Raw genomic sequence first — 21,074 nt, forward strand, 5'->3', positions numbered from 1 at the left:
GTTTCCTACTCTACTTACGCAGCAATGTCAGTCTCTACTGCATCCCAATCTGTCTTTGCTCCACCTGACAGCTTGGTTTCTCTCGGGCTGACCTCTCCAGAGAATCTGTCTCAGCCTGTCCGTCGCATTTTGGATGCCTCCAGGAAACCGGCCACCCTCCAATGTTACTATCAGAAGTGGACCAGGTTCTCCTCTTGGTGTCTACTGCATCATCACGATCCCACTTCATTAGCGGTGGAAACTGTTACTGGACTATTTGCTCTCTCTGTCCGATGCTGGCCTCAAGTCTACCTCAATCAGAGTCCACCTCAGTGCCATCACTGCGTTTCATGAGCCTATCCTTGGAAAACCTCTCACGGCTCATCCACTGGTTTCCCGGTTCATGAGAGGCCTCTTCAATGTCAAACCACCTCTGAAGCCTCCTCCTGTCCTCTGGGACCTGAATGTGGTTTTATCAGCCCTCATGAAACCCCCTTTTGAGCCTCTTGCCACAACTTCGCTCAAACTTCTAACATGGAAGGTGCTTTTCCTCATTGCCATCACCTCTGCCAGGAGGGTTAGTGAGATGCATGCACTGGTCGCCGATCCACCGTTCACTGTTTTTCACCATGACAAGGTGGTTCTGCGTACCCATCCTAAATTCCTTCCCAAGGTGGTCTCGGCTTTTCACCTCAACCAGTCCATTGTGTTGCCTGTCTTTTTCCCTAAACCCCATTCTCATCCTGGGGAACAGGCGTTGCACACGCTGGATTGTAAGCGTGCCCTTGTATACTACCTTGACCGTACCAGGGCTCACCGCTCGTCCCCTCAGCTCTTTCTGACCTTCGATCCTAACCGTCTAGGTCGTCCTGTCTCTAAACGGACGCTTTCCAACTGGCTTGCTGCCTGTATTGCGTTCTGTTATGCTCGGGCCGGTCTCTCACTGGAAGGTGCTGTCACGGCCCACAGGGTCAGAGCTATGGCTGCTTCTGTGGCTTTCCTCCGTTCCACGCCCATCGAGGAAATCTGCAAGGCTGCCACTTGGTCCTCAGTTCACACGTTCACTACTCACTACTGTCTGGATGCCTTCTCCAGACGGGATGTACACTTCGGCCAATCTGTGTTACAAAATTTATTTTCCTAATGGCCTACCATCCCTCCTCCCTCTCTGTTAGCTTGGAGGTCACCCATGCGTTAAGAATATGCTGCCTGCTTGTCCTGGGATAAAGCACAGTTACTTACCGTAACAGGTGTTATCCAGGGACAGCAGGCAGATATTCTTACGTCCCACCCTCCTCCCCGGGTTGGCTTCTTAGCTGGCTTATCTTAACTGAGGACCACGCTCTCCTCCGTCGGGCGGGAAGGCACTCGCGCATGCGCGGTGCGGCCAACTAGAACTTTCTAGTTAAAAAGGTCCGTACCGGGGCTCCGTCGGTGACGTCACCCATGCGTTAAGAATATCTGCCTGCTGTCCCTGGATAACACCTGTTACAGTAAGTAACTGTGCTATACTGTAGATTTGCTTCACAAAGCCATGTTTTTTACATAAAATTCTCATATAACATCTTACTGAACTGCAACAAACCATCTACATATTCATCTAGTTGCTGCTGGAAGTGATACCATTGTTTTAGGAACATACTGTATATGTCTAAGGTAATATAACAGTCATCTTCTTACTCAGTAGAATATTTATCCCAGGACAAGCAGGCAGCATATTCTTGACTGATGGGTGACGGCACCGACGGAGCCCCGGTACGGACAATTTTAGAGTGATTGCACTCTAAGAACTTTTAGAAAGTTCTAGCTAGGCCGCACCGCGCGTGCGCGAGTGCCTTCCCGCCCGACAGAGGCACGCGGTCCCCAGTTTTCTTAATTCCGCGGAGCTAAGAAGACGCGTGTTTCCAACGGCTGTTGGAAGTTTTTTTCTATTTCACTTGCCTTCCCGCTCGCGCGTATTTTTCTCTTCATATTTTATTTCTTTCCTTCTTTTTTACCTTTTGTGTAAAAAAAAAAAAAAATAATAATTCTTATTTTTCATATTTTTTATCGAATCTGACCCGGCGGGGCCTGTTGGCACCATCGAAGCCTCGGGCTTCGATTTTGCTACAGCGGTATTTCCCTTCATGCCCCCGTCACCGGGTTTCAAAAAGTGTCAACGGTGTGCACGCCCTATCTCCCTTTCCGACCCACACAAGTGGTGCCTCCAGTGTCTGGGTCCGGACCATAGGGCTGAAACCTGCACCCGCTGTAGTTCTTTACAAAAAAGAACTTTAAAAAATAGACAAATTCAGCAGCGGATCCTTTTCGGTACCGCTATGGAAGTTGCACCGGTATCGACGTCGACGACTTCCTCCAAATCGACTCCGACTACCTCGGCACCGCCAGATCCATCGGCGGTGTCGACTCCTGTAGGTAAGCCGGCTAAGAAACCTTCCCTACTGTTCTAGGCCAGCCAGTCGAGCATGCAGTGAGCCAAGTCCTGCAGACTGAGCGCCGGCCCCGTAAACGCTCCGCTCCCATTGAAGTCTCGGCCTCTTCATCGGCATCGACTTCACCCGAGCGTCGAGCGGCACCGAAGGTACCGAGCAAGAAAAAACCGGTACCGGTGCCATCGGGACCAACGTTGGATGAGCGCATTGCCTCTATCCTCCAGGTCCAGCTTCAGCAGCAACTTCAACAGTTGCTCCCGGCTCTATTGTCTCCGAACCTTCCAGTGTCGGTACCGACTGAGCCTTCGGTGCCGTCTGTCGAACAGCCTCTGTTATTGGCATCGACTGTTTCGGCACCGCATAAATCTTTGTCCATGCCTGTTCTGTCAGCAGAACCAAAACGGCGTGCTATTCCTACGGGGTCGGAACCGGTACCGTTCTCTGAACCCCGTACCGTACTACATTCCCCTGGTACCGTCTCCACTCGGTCTGGTAAATCGGTACGCAAGACTAAACATGCTGATACATCGACTCCACTTTCCCAGGGCCGTTTACAATCGGTACGGGACCCTGATTTGTGGGACGATTCGGATGATCCCCTCGGTACCGAGGAGGATTACACATCTGATGAGGAGGATCCATCGGTGCAGGATACTACTGCTAAGCCAGAGCACTCCTCCTTCACAAAATTTTTAAAGGAGATGTCAGACACCCTGTCTATTCCTTTAGAGTCTGACTCTAAAAAATCCAAGGCATTTTTGGATGCCTTGGATTTTGACCAACCTCCTAAAGAGTTTTTAAAGTTACCCCTCCATGACATCTTGAGGGAAACTTTTTATAAGAATCTTGAAACTCCTTTGACAATCCCAGGAGCCCCAAGAAAACTAGAATCTCTATATAAAGTGATTCCAATCCCTGGATTTGACAAACCCCAACTTCCCCATGAATCCCTGTTGGTAGAGTCAACCCTAAAGAAGACTGCAGGAGCCAGTATGTATGCCTCTGTCCCTCCTGGTAGGGAAGGAAAGGCCATGGACAAATTTGGAAAGCGTCTTTACCAAAATGCCATGCTGGCCAACCGTTCAAGTAATTACGCTTTCCACTTCTCGTTTTACCTGAAGCACCTCATTCAACAGGTGACCTCTTTTCAAAAGTATATTCCGGACCGTAAACTTCCTGCTTTTCAACAATGTACCTCTAGTCTTCTGCAACTCAGGAAGTTTATGGTCCGTTCTATTTATGATACTTTTGAACTGACATCTCGTGCTACTGCTATCTCTGTAGCAATGAGAAGGTTGGCATGGCTGCGGGCCTCAGAATTGGACGTAAACCATCAGGACCGGCTGGCCAATGCGCCTTGCCTAGGGGATGAGCTGTTTGGGGAGTCCATGGATACCACCACACAAAAGCTCTCCGCCCATGAAACTAGGTGGGACACCTTGTTGAAAAACAAGAAGAAACCTCCTCCTCCTCGTCCATTCAGGCAACAATCTTCATATCAAAGGAGGTTTTCTGCTCGGCCGGCCCAGCCTCATCCTCCTCAATCTCGCAGACAGCGTCAGCAGCAGCAACAGGCTCGTCAACAACAGCAGCCTACTGTCAAACCGGCTACTCAACCTAAGTCGACACAGCCCTTTTGACTCCTTTCTCCAGAACATTGCCAGTCTTCCTCCCTCATGTCCTCTGCCTCAGCCCATAGGAGGTCGACTACAAGTTTTTCTATCTCGCTGGGAAGCAATCACCTCCGACCAGTGGGTACTTGCTATAATCGCCCACGGCTACTCTCTAAACTTTCAGACTCCTCCACCATTAAGTCTGCCAAAAGAGTCTGCTTCCAACAAGGCTCAGTCCCTCCTCCTCGCTCAGGAGGTTCAATCTCTCCTTCTTCTCAATGCCATCGAACCAGTTCCTCTGGACCAGCAAGGCCTAGGATTTTACTCCTGGTACTTTCTTGTACCCAAAAAGACCGGAGATCTCAGACCAATATTAGATCTCAGGGAGCTCAACAAATGTCTGGTCAAGGAGAAGTTCAAGATGTTATCTCTTGCCACCCTATATCCTCTTCTCTCTCAGGAAGACTGGCTATGTTCCCTCGATCTCAAGGAGGCGTATACTCACGTTCCAATTCATCTGATGTCCAGACAATATCTTCGCTTTCTTGTCAACCAACATCATTACCAATACAAGGTGCTACCCTTCGGCCTAGCCTCCTCGCCCAGGGTATTCACCAAATGTCTGATTGTGGTCGCAGCTTATCTCCGCTCCCACAACTTTCAAGTCTTCCCTTACCTGGACGACTGGCTCATCAAGGCTCCTTCTCCTCAGTCCGTTCACAAAGCCACGGATCAGACCATTTACTTCCTTCGACTGTTGGGGTTCGAAATCAATCTACCCAAGTCGCACCTCATTCCAACTCAGCGACTTCAATTCATTGGAGCCATTCTGGATACTGTTCAGATGAGGGCTTTTCTTCCTCCAAACCGCCTTCACACCATCCTTCATCTCTGTCAGCAGGTGTTCCAACAACCTTCCATCTCTGCGAATCACATGATGGTGCTCTTGGGACACATGGCCTCCACAGTACATGTCACTCCCTTCGCACGTCTCCACCTGCGTACTCCTCAACGGACCCTAGCGACTCAGTGGTCACAAGCGACGGATCCTTGTTCACAACACATATCTGTGACCTCGTCTCTTCGACAGTCGCTTCTTTGGTGGTTGAAATCATCAAATCTATCCAGAGGTCTACTGTTCCATCTACCTCCTCATCAACTGGTCATTACCACGGATTCCTCCCCCTATGCATGGGGAGCTCACTTGAACGAGTTCCAAACTCAGGGATTTTGGACCACACAGGAAAAGAAACACCACATCAATTTCCTGGAACTCAGGGCGATGTTTTACGCCCTCAAAGCTTTCCAACATCTCCTGTTTCCTCAGGTTCTTATCATTTGTACAGACAACCAAGTTGCAATGTACTATATCAACAAACAGGGAGGGACGGGATCCCATCCCTTATGTCAGGAAGCTCTAAGGATTTGGACCTGGGCGACTGCTCGTCACTTATTCCTGAAGGCAGTCTACATCCAAGGGGAACAGAATTGCTTAGCAGACAATCTCAGCAGAATTCTTCAACCTCACGAATGGACTCTCGACTCCTCGACTCTCCAGTCCATTTTCTCCCAATGGGGCACACCTCAAGTGGATCTTTTTGCAGCTCCCCACAACCATCAACTGCCCCTGTTTTGCTCCAGACTTTACTCTCCTCACCGTCTGGAACCCGATGCATTTCTCCTGGATTGGACCAATCTCTTCCTTTATGCATTCCCTCCTCTTCCGCTCATGCTGCGCACCTTATTCAAGCTCAAGAGGGAACAAGCCACCATGATTCTCATAGCTCCACGGTGGCCCAGACAGCATTGGTTTTCCCTTCTACTTCAACTCAGTTCCAGGGAACCCATACCTCTTCCTCTGTTTCCTTCACTGCTTACACAGAATCAGCAAACACTACTTCATCCCAACTTACAGTCTCTGCACCTGACAGCTTGGTATCTCTCGGGCTGACTCCAGCTCATGCTCTCCTGTCTCAGCCTGTCCGTTCTATTATTGATGCCTCCAGGAAGCCGTCTACTCTTCAATGTTACCAACAAAAGTGGTCTCGCTTTTCTTCCTGGTGCCTGTTACATCACCATAATCCCATATCTACAGCAGTGGGACTGGTGTTGGACTATTTATTGTCCTTATCTGACTCTGGTCTTAAATCCTCTTCGATAAGGGTCCACCTTAGTGCTATTGCAGCTTTTCATGAGCCGATTCATGGAAAACCCCTCTCAGCTCATCCCTTAGTTTCAAGGTTTATGAAGGGCCTTTTCAATGTGAAGCCACCTCTTAAGGCTCCTCCTGTTGTATGGGATCTTAATGTGGTTCTTTCTGCGTTAATGAAGCCTCCTTTCGAGCCTTTGGCCACAACGCATTTTAAATTTCTAACTTGGAAAGTGGTTTTTCTTATAGCTCTCACTTCTGCCAGGAGGGTCAGTGAGCTCCATGCACTGGTGGCTGATCCACCTTTCACTGTTTTTCACCATGATAAGGTCGTTCTCCGTACACATCCAAAATTCCTTCCTAAGGTTGTGTCTGAGTTTCATCTTAACCAATCCATCGTTCTACCTGTTTTTTTCCCAAAGCCTCATTGTAATCCAGGTGAACAGGCTTTGCATACCTTGGATTGTAAACGTGCTCTGGCTTACTATCTTGATCGCACCAAACCTCACAGATCATCTCCTCAACTGTTTTTGTCCTTTGATCCTAACAAGTTGGGTCATCCTGTATCTAAACGCACTCTGTCTAATTGGCTTGCCGCTTGCGTTTCCTTCTGTTATGCTCAGTCGGGCCTGACACTGGAAGGTTCTGTCACAGGCCACAAGATTAGAGCTATGGCAGCGTCTGTAGCTTTCCTCCGTTCCACTCCTATTGAGGAAATCTGCAAGGCTGCTACTTGGTCCTCAGTTCATACTTTTACATCTCACTATTGTCTGGATGCATTCTCCAGACGGGATGGACACTTCGGCCAATCTGTTTTACAAAATTTGTTTTCCTAATGGCCAACCTTCCCTCCATCCCTCTTTTTGTTAGCTTGGAGGTCACCCATCAGTCAAGAATATGCTGCCTGCTTGTCCTGGGATAAAGCACAGTTACTTACCGTAACAGGTGTTATCCAGGGACAGCAGGCAGATATTCTTGCGTCCCACCCACCTCCCCGGGTTGGCTTCTTAGCTGGCTTATCCTAACTGGGGACCGCGCGCCTCTGTCGGGCGGGAAGGCACTCGCGCACGCGCGGTGCGGCCTAGCTAGAACTTTCTAAAAGTTCTTAGAGTGCAATCACTCTAAAATTGTCCGTACCGGGGCTCCGTCGGTGCCGTCACCCATCAGTCAAGAATATCTGCCTGCTGTCCCTGGATAACACCTGTTACGGTAAGTAACTGTGCTTTATAAGAAAACCATTCAGCTGGGGTGACACCTTTGAGGGGCTTTCAAAAAATTTTCCCTACTAGATTTATGATGTAAGTAAAGTGTGTCATATGGCTCCTATAGAGGAAATACTGGAACTATTTTGTATGCTTCATGAATGTGAATGTGTCAATGAGAATTTCAGTGGCATTATATGGTACTCATATTCCTTATGACAGTCATTGTAAGATCAGCCCAGGAATTTGGATATTGTTCAACTCAAACTTTCTGAGACCCACACAGTGCCAAAAGTCAAAAGCAGACTACTCTAGTATTCCTATTTACTCTCAGCATGGGAAAATAATGGCTCTTCTCGAAATATATGCAGAAATTGGAAATGGTGGTTGTTCATTAATTAGCATACTAAAATCCAGTACTGGGTGGAATGACAAAAGGAGATGGAGGGAAAATTAAGGTGACCCTGTTCATGGGGCAAGCTGATCCAATCCTCATGTTTACCCCATTGTATACATGAATATATAATTTTGAATTCCTTATTGAGTTCCCTTAGTAAATCCAAATCACATTGCTTTGCATGTAAGGGATAAAACAAGACCTGGCCCAGCTTTTCTTTTTACATAAAAATGTGTGGTCTTTATATATACGAGTATAAGCCTGTTTAATTTTAGAGAATGTGTTGTGTTATTTTTAAGTGCTGTTGATTTTTAACTGATCTAAGCATATCCATTTCTGAAATGCTGGCAACCATTCTTGCATTTAGATGCCAGACAATGTTCTCAGGTGCTGATATAGTCTTCCTCCTCTGCCCATATTGAAAGGCACTGTTCATCTATGAGGAATACCCAAACCACCCATCCTGGCTCATTGAAACCTGCCCTGTTTTGCATGCTTTGAAGCCTTGTCCTGTTCCGTTAAAATTTCCCTCTCCCCTCTTCATAAAGCCCATTGCCCCAGCCTTCCTAGAACTTATTCCCTAAATCCTGGGGGTTCTTCAGGGGCAGGAGTAATCCCTAATTGTTTCTTCTCTACTGGCATCAACTGTCCAAATAGCACTGGCTGACCAGGAGGTGATTTTTAATTCTTCATAAACCAGGACATTTTGACACTTCGTGAAGGGAGCTTGCATTCCCTTTTAGAGATAGTGTCACCATAATGGGTGGCAACCACCATACACTGTTATAGCCAGGAGTATGAGTTAAAGCCTCTTGGGATTTATTAAGCAGCAGCCCTCTTTAGTCTATAGGTTCTTTTTCAATACCACAATTTTTTTTTCAGGCATTCTTCAAACAGAACAATGTACCCCAAGAAAGTCGTTTTAATCTGAAGAAGAACGTGGAAGAGGAGTACAGAAAATGGAAGTCAATGACCAATGAAAATGACATCATTACACACTTTTCCATGCAGGGATCCCCACCACTCTTCCTTTGCCTTCTGTGGAAAATGCTTCTGGAAACTGATCATATTAACCAGATTGGCTATAGGTAAACATTTTGATCCTTTACTGTATCTCAGTAATACCACCATTGCCTTACAAGGCATTTTTGAGTTATGAAAGCTTATACTGTATATTTCCATATAAGTTGTGGAAATGATCCCTAATATGACTTTTTTTATACAGCTTAGTAATACAGTGTAAATACCTAGCCTTGCTTAATTTGCCATTGAATTTCTATAATGGTGGTATTGCGACCCTATTCAACCATGAAGCTAAAGCTGGATATATTCAAAATATTTTAAATGGTATGAAGAAACAAATAATCCATACCCTTTTATTAGCATATTTTAAGTGAATACATTTCCAAAATAATTTGATTTGGCTCATCACCTGTTCATAACCTTATGTGACAAGCCACATCTTCAAGGTCACCAAGGTCCTTCCAAGGAGTATTCCTATCCACACTAGAGAGCTGCATGGGAACGGGGACGACGGGAATCCCGCGGGCATCCCGCGAGTTCCCCCTTCGGGTCACGGGGATCCCATGGGGATGCCTCCTAGGGTCCGGGAATCCCATGGGGACGCCCCCTAGGATCGCGGGGATCCCGTGGGGACGCCTCCGAGGGTAGCGGGGTTCCTGCGGGGCTGGATGTACTAAGTCGCGCGGTTTTTCTCCCTACCTGCTCTGCTTGCAGCACAGAGCCGAACGGAAGTCTTCCCGACGTCAGCACTGACATCGGGAAGACTTCCGTTCGGCTCTGTGCTGCAGGCAGGGTAGGTAAGGAGGAGTAGCCTCGCTGCTCGAGTGGCTACCAAGGGAGGGGGGCGGTCCGCCCCGCCCCGGGTGCAGCACAGCCGGCCAGGTCCCCTTACTTTTGTGGCGCTTCCCCGACCGACAGACTGACAACAGCCCTGGTCCGACAAACCTCCCTGCCCTTAACCGCGAATCTAAATTACCTTCTTACAGCAGCTGTAAGAAGGAAATTTAGATTCGCGGTTAAGGGCAGGGAGGTTTGTCAGACCGGGGCTGTTGTCGGCACAAAAGTAAGGGGACCTGGCCGGCTGTGTTGCACCCGGGGCGGGAGAGAAGGAGGGGGGAGAAGGACGCTGAAAGCACTGGGGAAGACAAAGGGGTGGAGAAGGACGCTGAAAGGCCATGGGGAAGACGTGGGGGGGAAGGACACTGAAAGCATTTGTGGAAGACAGAAGGGGGAGAAGGACGCTGACAGGACATGGGGAAGACGGGGGGGGAGAAGGACGCTGAAAGCACATGGGGAAGACAAAGGGGTGGAGAAGGACGCTGAAAGGACATGGGGAAGATGGGGGGATGGAGAAGGACGCTGAAAGGCCATGGGGAAGACGGGGGGGTGGAGAAGGACGCTGAAAGGCCATGGGGAAGACGGGGGGGTGGAGATGGACACTGAAAGGCCATGGGGAAGACAGAAGGGGGAGAAGGACGCTGGCAGGACATGGGGAAGATGGGGAGGGAGAAGGACGCTGAAAGGAAATGGGGAAGAGAGAGTGGGGAGAAGACGCTGGCAGGGAAGAAGACAGAGATGCCAGACTATGGGGGAGCGGAGGGAAGAAGATGGGTGCCAGACCAATTTGGAAGGGGGGAGAAAGGGAGAGGCACAGTAACAGAGCAAATGGAAGACGCAGAAGGAAGAGAGACAGTGGATGGAAGGAACTGAATGAGAACATGAGGAAAGCAGAAACCAGGCAACAAAGGTAGGAAAAGAATTCTATTTCGTTTTTTCTTTTTTTTTTGCTTCAGGATAAAGTAGTATATTAGTTGTGTTGATAAAAATTTATAAACAAGAGGCTCTGGTAGAAACCCGTTTACAAAGTATGTATTCTTCCCAATTAATATTTTCAAATTAATAAAGTCTTTTTGCTTATTTGTAAATGGGTTTCTACCAGAGCCTTTAATTCAGTAGCATAATTAAATGAAATAACTATTTCTGAAGTTTATAGGGACGGGCGGGGACGGAGGGGATTCCTCACGGGGATGGGCGGGGATGGAGGAGATTCCGGGTGGGGACGGATGGATTCCTCACGGGGACGGGTGGGGACGGGTGGGATTCCTCACGGGGACGGGTGGGATTTCTGTCCCCATGCAACTCTCTAATCCACACCCTCTCCAATGGACATCATACCTGCCAGCAAGCCTTCTCTAGAGTAGCCCCCACACTCTGGGATGCACTTCTTGAAAGGCTTCACTTAACACAAGACTATCTCTTCAGGAAGCAGGTAAAAGCTTGACTCTTCAACCAGGCCTTTAAAACCCATTTCTGCCCAGTGTTCTAATAATGGAACATTCACATTTGGGGGGGAATCATTAACAATAACACAAAGAAAGTACAGATTTGTGATTTGGCCTTCACCTTACTGTGTTTTCGTGTGTTGAGTAAAATTGTTTTGATTAGTTTGTGATTTTCAGTGGAAAAAGTTACTTGGTTAAAAATCTAGTATTTCTCGGACTGTGCTGAAATGTCACATGTAAGGTGAGTCGATTGTTTCAGTACTTTTTTCGAATACAAAGATTATTATTGAGGTTTTATACTTTATTTCTGTGGTAGTGTACCTCTGCAGAAAAAATGTTTTCATGCGGGGCCATGATCTTTATACAGCATTTTTTGCACATGTTCCAAAAATGGAACACTGGGAATGAATGGGTACAGGACATGGCATTTTGAGTTTCTGATTTTGAAATCTGTTAGTTAAGAAACAGAAGACGGTAGAAGATGTATCATTTTTGCCTAACGAATTTTGGCCTGCCCTCCTAATGGTATATATGCCTTTGTTAGAAACTGCAGTAACCCTAACCTGTAGTATACATGACAAGTGCGTTCGGTATTATAATGTTTGCAAATACTTTGATGCAATTGGAATCTATAAGATACAATTATTTCAGGCACTATGCTGTCAAGGAGCTTATGACCTGGTTGCTGTGGGTAGGGCCGCTCTTACTATCAGAAACTAAGCAGGGTCAGGCCTGGCTAGTACTTGGATGGGAGACCACCTGGGGCAGCAGTGGCATAGTGGAGCCGCTCACTGCGCAGGAGAAGGCAATGGCAAACCACTCCTCTACTCTGCCATGAAACACTGCAAATAGGTATTCCTCTGTGCATGTTGCTAAGAGTTGATGGCTGACTTGGTGGAAGCAGAAGATTTTTTCCATGCAAATGTGTACATTGAGCTGCTGGATGATGGAAATGAATCAGAAGAAGATAGCAGTGATGAAAAGGGATCTGGGAGCATCAACAATCTCAGTGGCAGGCAACTCAGTGCTTCTGTTCATGCCATAATTACACATAATGGACAAACATGTTATGTGGGTAATACAGTGGATGGCAATGAAGATTTTTTTCTCTTTCACTGAAGAGGAAGGAAATTCTGGAGATCAACAACAAATAGAGGAAGGTGAAAGATCCACAGTGCTGCATCCAACATATTGGTCACAAAGTAGAACCAAGCCTATCAAGAAATAGTTCAAAGGATCTAGTCATGTCAAAGGAAAAAAAGAAAATAAGCCCAGTATAAGAAGACAGTGCAAAAGAACTGTTTCCATGCATTGTGATGAAGGACAAAAATTAAAAACCCCATGACTCTCGAAGTCTATATCAGTCATGGAAGATTCCTCTTCATCATCTAGAGAGGAAACGGTCATTACAAGATCTAGCAGACAAGCATATTGGGTGAAAAAAAGACCTGAAGCCCGATTTTCCAAATTTTGATTAGGAAGCCAACAGTTTCCAAGAGATATTGATCCAGTGTTCTTCTTTGAATTATACATTGATGATGGATGGATCATGCCACTGAGTCAGCCACTGACTCTTGGCAGCATACATAGAGGAATCCCTCCTGCGGTGTTTCACAGCAGAGTACAGGAGTGATTTTGCCCAATATTGCCTTCTCCTGTGCAGTGTGTGGCTTCACTATATCGCTGCTGCCTAACATAGGACCTCTTAGTCTACAGCACATGGTATTCCCAGGTGGTCTCCCATCCAGGTACTAGCCAGGCCCATCCCTGCTTAGCTTCTGATAGTAAGAGCAGGCCTACTCAGGGTGGCCAGGCTGTAAGCATACTTTGATGAAGAGGTTGGCAATTACTTGGTGGAGATGATAACTCTTTATGGACAAATAGTGAAGGGTGATCACAGCTTTGAAACAGATCTGGGTAAATTACGCTGTTTTCTGGCTAACCTGCTTCTTTCTGTTGCCTCCTGAGAATCTGGATCTTGGACTAGGTGCATCAGTGGTACTGAAGTTGTTTTACCTTCAAGTGCACCTTTCCAGTTGTATGCTGACAAGTTCTTCAGATTCCTGAAGTTACTAAGATGACTTTCTTCTATTGGCTATGGCATCAGAAATATGGGAAAAGATTTGCTTATTAAGTTAGTCTGACCTTGAGCCTAGATCAGAGCTCTTAGAGGTTTGGATTTTGATGAGCCTCCTAAAAAAACTTCTTAAGTTGCCTCTATATAATCTACTTAAGGAAGCTGTTTTTAAAAACTGGGAGATTCCTTTTTCCACTATTATAACCCCAAGGAAAATTGACTCTTTATAGGATTCAATTGTCCTGAATTTGATAAATCACAGTTATCACATCAGTCACTGCTGGTTGAATCCATTCTTAAGAAATCCTCTAGCTCCAGAGTTTATGCTACTGCGCCACCAGGTCGTGAGGGTCGCACCATGGGCAAGTTTGGTAGACATCTTTATCAGATCTGTATTAACTAATAAGCGTTCTGAACTACAGCTTTTATATGAAGTTCTACCTCAAACATCTTAAGAAATTAGTTGATTTTCAGTAGTGCATTCCAACTGACCACCTACAGGACTTTTAAGATACCATTCACAATTTATTTCAAGCACGAAAGTTCATGGCACAATCAATATTTGATACTTTTCACATATCATCCAGAGCATCAGCAATGTCCATTGCCATGAGACACCTGGTATGGTTAAGAGTCTCTGATATGTTCATTAACATTCAGGACCGCTTGGCAAACATCCTTTATTTCTGGGAAGAACTCTTCGGAGACAAGGTTGAGGATGCCACTCAAAGACTCACATGGTATGAGCAGAGTTGGACTACTCACTGGCTTTAAAGCTAAGCCACAATCATCTAAACCAGTGGTCTCAAACTCAAACCCCTTGCAGGGCCACATTTTGGATTTGTAGGTACTTGGAGGTCCACAGAAAAAATAATTAATGTATTATTAAAGAAATGACAATTTTGCATGGTGTAAAACTCTTTATAGTTTATAAATCTTTCCTTTTTAACTGTTAAAGGAAAGATTTATAAAATATAAAGAGTTTTACACCATGCAAAATTGTCATTTCTTTAATAACATAGAAACATGATGGCAGATAAAGGCCAAATGGCCCATCTAGTCTGCCTGTCCACAGTAACTCTTTCTCTCTCTGAAAGATCCCATGTGCCTATCTCAGGCCCTCTTGAATTCAGACACAGTCTCTGTTTCCACCACCTCTTCTGGGAGACTGTTCCACGCATCTACCACCCTTTCTGTAAAAAAGTATTTTCTCAGTTTACTCCGGAGCCTATCACCTCTTAACTTCATCCTATGCCCTCTCATTGCAGAGTTTGTACACAGTATTCTAACTGAGGTCTCACCAGTGTCTTATACAGAGGCATCAATACCTTCTTTTTCCTACTGGCCACACACACAGAGAGGCTTCACACAGAGAGGCCACACACACAGAGAGGCTTCCGACGCAGGCATGAGGAGCCCCCACCCACGCCTTTGAATGGAAAAAAGACCTCAACAAAGGAGCCGACACTCAATCTTTGCATCTAGACCGCAGGCTGCAGAATAGTACCTGAGGGGCCATGAGTTTGAGACCGCTGATCTAAACCATCTCAGCAGCCTACTTCATATGCCTATAAGAAATATTATCCAACCACTTCCGCTTCTTCCAAGCTACCACCACAGAAGAGGCACACATGTAATGTAATGTAATTTTATTTTTTATATACCGCTAATCCATTAGGTTCGAAGCGGCTTTGATTTCCCCTCAACTCTTCATCTCTTTTGATCCCAACAGATTGGGAGTTTCTTTCACCAAACGAACTATTGCCACTTGGTTGGCCACCTACATCTCTTTTTGCTGTGATCAGGCTGAGTTGCCACTTGAGGGATGTGTAACAGCCCACAAGGTCCGAACAATAGCAGCATCAGTAGCCTTTCTGCATTCCACTCCCATAGAAGATATTTGCAAAACAGCTACTTGGTCCTCAATTCATACCTTCATATCTTACAATTGTCTGGAAACCTATTCCAGATGAGATGGTAGATTTGTCCAAGCAGTACTTCAAAATTTTTTTTCTTTAAGGCCAAAACTCCCTCCATCCCATTTCAGTAATCCAGGGAGTCCCACATGTGAGAATATGCTGCCTGCTTGTCCTAGGATAAAGCACAATTATTTACCGTAACAGGTGTTTTCCGGGGATATCAGGCAGATATTCTCGCATCCCTCCCACCTTCCCTAGTTGATTTCTTAGGATCCTTGATCTAGTCCCAAGAGTGCATGAATTTATAGCCCCTCTAAAGGAAATATACATTTGTGCCTGTACTCTGTGCATGTATAAAACAATCCCACCCCCATTCTGCCTAGTAGTTAGGACTGCAGCCTCAGCAGGTTCAAACCCAGCGCTGCTCCTTGTGACCCTGTGCAAATCGTTGCCCCAGGTACATTAGTCAGATTGTGAGCCTACCAGGACAGATAGAGAGAAATACTTGAGTACCTGAATGTAAACTGCTTAGGTTATAAGCAGTATATAAATATTAAAAATAAATAAATAACCCTGGGAATGGCTACACACAGGTCAAATAAAAGTATGGTTATTTTGTATGTACATATGTAGTTGCAAATTTGCATAAAAGCCATTTTTGGTGTTTTAAGGTTTACAATTGGAAAAAGCTTAGAAAGCGTTGCCTCTAAAACAGTGGTCTCAAACTCGTGGCCTGGGGGCCACATGCGGCCCACCAGGTACTAGTTTGAGGCCCTCGGTATGTTTATCATAATCACAAAAGTAAAATAAAAGTTTCTTGATCATATGTCTTTAGCTAAAAATGACAATATCATTATTAAGACTTAGCCGAAAAGAAAGATTTATAAACTATAAAGAGTTTTTACCTCATGCAAAATTGTCATTTCTTTAATAAGACATTAATTATTTTTTCTGAGGCCCTACAAATCCAAAATGTGGCCCTGCAAAGGGTTTGAGTTTGAGACCACTGCTCTAAAAGGTGTTTAAAATATAGAAACTTAGAAATATTTGATGAACAACATAGACATGAAACCTGAACTGACACCTCAGCAGCTCTGTGCTTTATAGCTTGTCTTATGATGTCCTGAATTAGGACTTGTGTTAAATATCTTGGAGGGCATTATCCTGTGGTTGATATACAATGACCTTGAAACTGTTTGTGAAAAGAATTAGGAAACTTCTTTCATTCTCTAATGATGTAACCTGTGATTAGATAAGATGTAGTAACAGGGCACATAGTGTTAGTGTTCTTTTTCAACCCCATTTTGCAAAAGTGAAACGGAAGTTACGGAATATTGTTGTCGAATTGCATGTTAGAATTGTGCAAAGAATTTTGTTACTGCTAATTGGCAGTCATGAGCATTGCAGTTCACATTTAACTTTTAAAATACATTTTATTGAGGGGGTTTTTTAAGAAACAACAGTACAAAATGAAGAAACACTCAACATGAAGCAAGATACTGTAGCATATAACAAACAAAACAGGCTAAAGATACAAATGGCAGACTACGGGGTGGGGTTGCAAAACCAGTTCAGAGCAGCAAAATTAATTGGCTTCAGACATTTAAATATGTTTTTAAATGTATTGTGATAGACAGAAAATTTAGAATCTAAGAGTAATACGCAGAATAGAAGGAATAAAATGCATTGCTCAAGATAAAGCTGAATCTACTTTTTTAGTAACTTGCTAATGACTGATAAATCTTTGGTTTTGAAACATTATTTTCAGACAAAAAGAAATGAAGGACTGTGGTGCTAAGATTTTAATTTTCCTGATGTTGCTAGAGCTGCACAACTCAGACAGAAAGCCTTTTTAGCCTTAGGAGCTTCATTTTATCTTAGATATTCCTGCTTATGTTTCAGAATAAGAAATTTATTTTTGAGAATTCACTGCAGATAAGAGAGAATTTCAAACAGACCAACAGGGAGGAGATCAATTGGTATCATCAGTGATTGAATTGACTGCTTTCCATGAGGGTACTCAAGATTAGAGAATGACACGGTGACAAAATTCATCACCATTCCCGTCCTCGCGGATAACCGCGGGAAATAATCCCATGTTATTTTCTAGTGTCTATTTCAACCTCGGTCCTTCTACACCAGCATTCTTCAAAGCAAAGCTTGTAGGTCAGTGGTTGTGGCCATTCATACTCTGATTCTTCCCTCTCTCCTTAAAGAATGACATGAAGATGGTTATCCACGGGGACGGGGACGGTGATGAATTTTGTCACCATGTCATTCTCTACTCAAGATGTTATCAACACATCTACACAGGCATAACTATGCTCAGACTTCGCATCTCCTTTTTTTGTGTGTAGAGGGAAAGGGGAAGGAGGAATGGGGGAATACGTGCAAAGGTTGGAAAATGCTATTCTGTTTGAATGCTAAATCATTTCGTCCTGAAACCCACTCCAAGAAGAACAATTTTCAAACATGCCAATTTAGCCATAAAAGTCTTCTACATTGTTTTTAAAATGCTAATAGCATTGTCCATTTCTGTCTCTCTTCTTTCTGGTTTGTAGAGTATTGGAAAGAATTGGTGCTAGGGCTCTGGTAGCCCATGTCAGAACATTTGCTGATTTCTTAGTTTATGAGTTTTCCACATCAGCTGGAGGTCAGCAGCTTAACAAATGCATTGAAATTCTTAACGAAATGGTATGGAAATACAACATTGTGACTCTAGATCGCTTGATCTTGTGCCTCGTAAGTATGTGCTTTAAATATAGTATCTCCTTTACTTTTCATGCAATCATTTGCTTTGCTGAGCTTGACAAGTTTTTCAATACTTCCTCAACCCTCCCCCCCCCCTTCCAAGTTTTTTTGACAATAGGCTCAAGCCACTGGGAGAGCAAACCTATAACAGGGTGCTCCATTTAAGCTATTCCAATGGTGCCAGTCCTGGGAGCCAAGATGTGATTATACAATATTAGTGTAAACCTGCACTGAGATACAGATGCAACCATTTATACTTGCTCAAAGGCAGGTATAAGCAAGGAATGCATGTAACCTTTATAGAATACTATCTTTTATACTCGGGTTTCCTATGTCCTAATATTATATTTTATTTAAACTTCAAAAACACATTAAGGGAAAGGAATTGGGCTTTTGTATACTGCCTTTTTGTAATTTTACAACCACATTTCAAAGCTGTTTACATACAGGTACTTCAGTCATTTTCCATATCTGTCCTGATGGTTTCACAATCTATCTAATATACATGGGACAAAGGAGGATTAAGTAACTTGCTCAGGGTCACAATGAGCAGTGCAGGGTTTGAACCCATAACCTCAATGTGCTGAAGCTGTAGCTCTAACCGCTACGCCACACTCTCCTCCTAATAGGGAAAATTGGGAGGGGAGCTTTTTCATATTGCTGTACATTCCCACCTCCCCACCCCCAAAATATTAATCACCCGTTACCTGTATCTGAAAGCTTGCATGCTACTGCTGCCTCTGCAAACAGGTGTTGTAGTGTCTTCTTCCAGCACGATGGAAGAAACAAGTGGATGACTCCTGCTTCTTTGTCCAGTGGAATATAGGAGCGTTACAGTGATCATTGTAGAATCTAATAAGAGAGGCCCAAAATTCACCTGTTCCCACCTTACTTAATGCGGACTACTTTGCATACTACTATACCATAAAGACTGCTAATCTACATTCCTCTCATATTATCCAATCCCCAGAGTTTTACATCTCCCTCTCCATTTTATCACCCACTAAACATTCTACACTAGTTTGTTCTTTTTCCCAGTGTTTCCCAAATCCGTCCTAGAGTACCCCCTTGCCAGTCAGATATTTGCATACACAGCTTCCATTATATGAAATTCTCTTTCATGCATATTCATTGCAGATATCCTGAAAATCTGACTGGCAAAGGTGTACGCCAGGACCAACTTGGGAAATACTGTTTTATCCCAAACTTGGTCAATTTTCAGTCAGATTTTTGCAACATCTCTTTTGAAACTATTTTCCTCATCTAAGGCTACTCGACCCTTTTCTTTCACCATGGATACAGAACCCTTTCGCTTTTCCATCCATAATCTTAAGGTCTCTAATAAGAAGGTTCCAGTCTGGAAACAAGCTCTGGCCACCGACTCCTCAAAAATAACTTTTGATCCAACTGTTCCCTCCAGCTGCAAGTCAGTTTCCAACCTCCCTTATAGACCAAAGCTTGTCAAGAAATATGTCTTTTAATCAGTTTTCACTGCATGTCATATCCACTAACATCTTACATCCGTGAAGATTCTGTTTTTGCCCAGCAGCTCAATATAGAAACTATTAATACATATTGAATGCAGGTGATTTTATTTCGACTTATTCTCGGCTTTTTACCTGGTGGACTATGCTCTGCCACTCCACTTTCTTAAGAGAGAGGTTTCACAGGTAAGGTTCTTAAAGGGCTTACGTAATTTCTGTCAGACCTTTCATTTTTTGTTTCCTTACCTTCTTCGACTTCATCGGTTTGTCCTCTTCCATGCAGTGTCCCACAAGGATCGGGCTTAGCTCCATTACTCTTTAACATCTTTTTGAGTCCTCTAGGTACTTTTATTCTGTTCAAATTATATCTTACTGTTTTCTGTCTTTGATCCTTGTCATCCCAGTTTCACTCAACATCAGTCCTGTCTGGATTAATTTGCAAAATGGTCATCAACTCATTCTAAACCTAATAACTGGGTTATTGGCAGGCAGTCCTACTATACTTTAGCCCCCACCTTAGGAATGAGCCAGTTCAATCTTTTAAATACCTTGGTATTTTCATTGATCATTCACTTTCATTTGAACCTCAAGTAGCATTTGTTAAGTGTGTTTGGGCTCTCTTCAGGTTCATTGTGTCTGTTCATTTCTCAACAAGACTGCTCAGCTTCCAAGTTTATTCAGTTTTTGATATACCATCTATCAAGATATACCTAGACGGTTTACAATACTAGTTAAAAACAAAAGAAATTTCATTTAAGAAATTAAAATAAGTGGGATAGTCAAACAGAAGCACTCACTGAGACACACAGGAATAGGGGGTAGGAGAATAAAACTACATCGAGATAAAAAGAAAAAGGGAGGAAAGAAGGGAATGGAAAGAACAATACAGGAGGGGAAACTAATACAATTCCATATATTTATTATTTATTTATTTTTAAAATTTATATACCGTGTATCTAGATGGTTTCCATATAAAACATACATAGCATAAAATTAACATTACAAAAAAGCTGAGTCTTCATGACCTTTGTTGCACACTTCCATCTGTTGCCTATACAAATGGAAATCTTTCCTTACATGAAAGCAGATACAAATAGCTGTGTTTTCAATCTGTCAGCACATAGGCTTAATTGCCTCATCAATGCGTTCCATATTTTAATACCTGCCACACAAAAAAGCAGCTGTTCTAGTCTCAGCATATCGCGCTTTAATCAGTGTTTCAAGTCACATGGCATTTTCTGAATACAGTGCTCTACTGGGACAGTATAACATCAGCAATTTGTTTAAAAAATAAAAAATACTGGATGGTAGAGCGTTTGAACAATCGAGATGACATTATATTGGACTTTCCAGGCTACTGGTAACCAAAGGACAGGGGTTAGTTATGTGCTCATTTCTTGCAACATCCATAACCCATGCTGCTGCATTTTAGACCAAGCACTGCTCCTAGTTTTAGTTATTCTAAGGTACAGTATGTTATAGTAGTCCAATCTAGAGATAACCATTCCCTGAACTACAGTTCAATTAAAGCGCCAATTAAGTTCATTTTTTTAAAAAAAGTTCCACGTGAACAGAACTTGGCCTGAAAAGTATACCTTTTGTACCTAGGTGTTCCCCTGGTGGTAGACCCATTGTAGCTTGAGAACAGACCTGTACCTGCTTTCTCTCTCATTTTTTTCTCTTTCTTGTTTTTATTCAAACTTCCCTTTTCCTCTATCCTATTTGATGGCGTTCTTTTCTTTTTCTATTATATTATGATTATTTGT

The 21,074-nt window shown here is 43.9% G+C and overlaps 1 protein-coding gene across 2 annotated transcripts in view; it reads left to right on the forward strand.

The window, feature by feature from the left end:
* MED23 (mediator complex subunit 23) overlaps window positions 1–21,074 on the forward strand; it is a 254,975-nt gene that overhangs the window by 167,716 nt on the left and 66,185 nt on the right. For both annotated transcript variants that reach the window (XM_033937086.1, XM_033937087.1), the window contains 2 exons: window positions 8,655–8,860; window positions 17,635–17,815. In XM_033937086.1, the coding sequence (XP_033792977.1) occupies window positions 8,655–8,860; window positions 17,635–17,815 (387 nt within the window). The remainder of the gene's footprint in view (window positions 1–8,654; window positions 8,861–17,634; window positions 17,816–21,074) is intronic.

The sequence above is a fragment of the Geotrypetes seraphini genome, chromosome 3 (genome assembly GCF_902459505.1).
Source record: "Geotrypetes seraphini chromosome 3, aGeoSer1.1, whole genome shotgun sequence".
In the NCBI taxonomy this organism is placed as follows: Eukaryota; Metazoa; Chordata; class Amphibia; order Gymnophiona; family Dermophiidae; genus Geotrypetes; species Geotrypetes seraphini.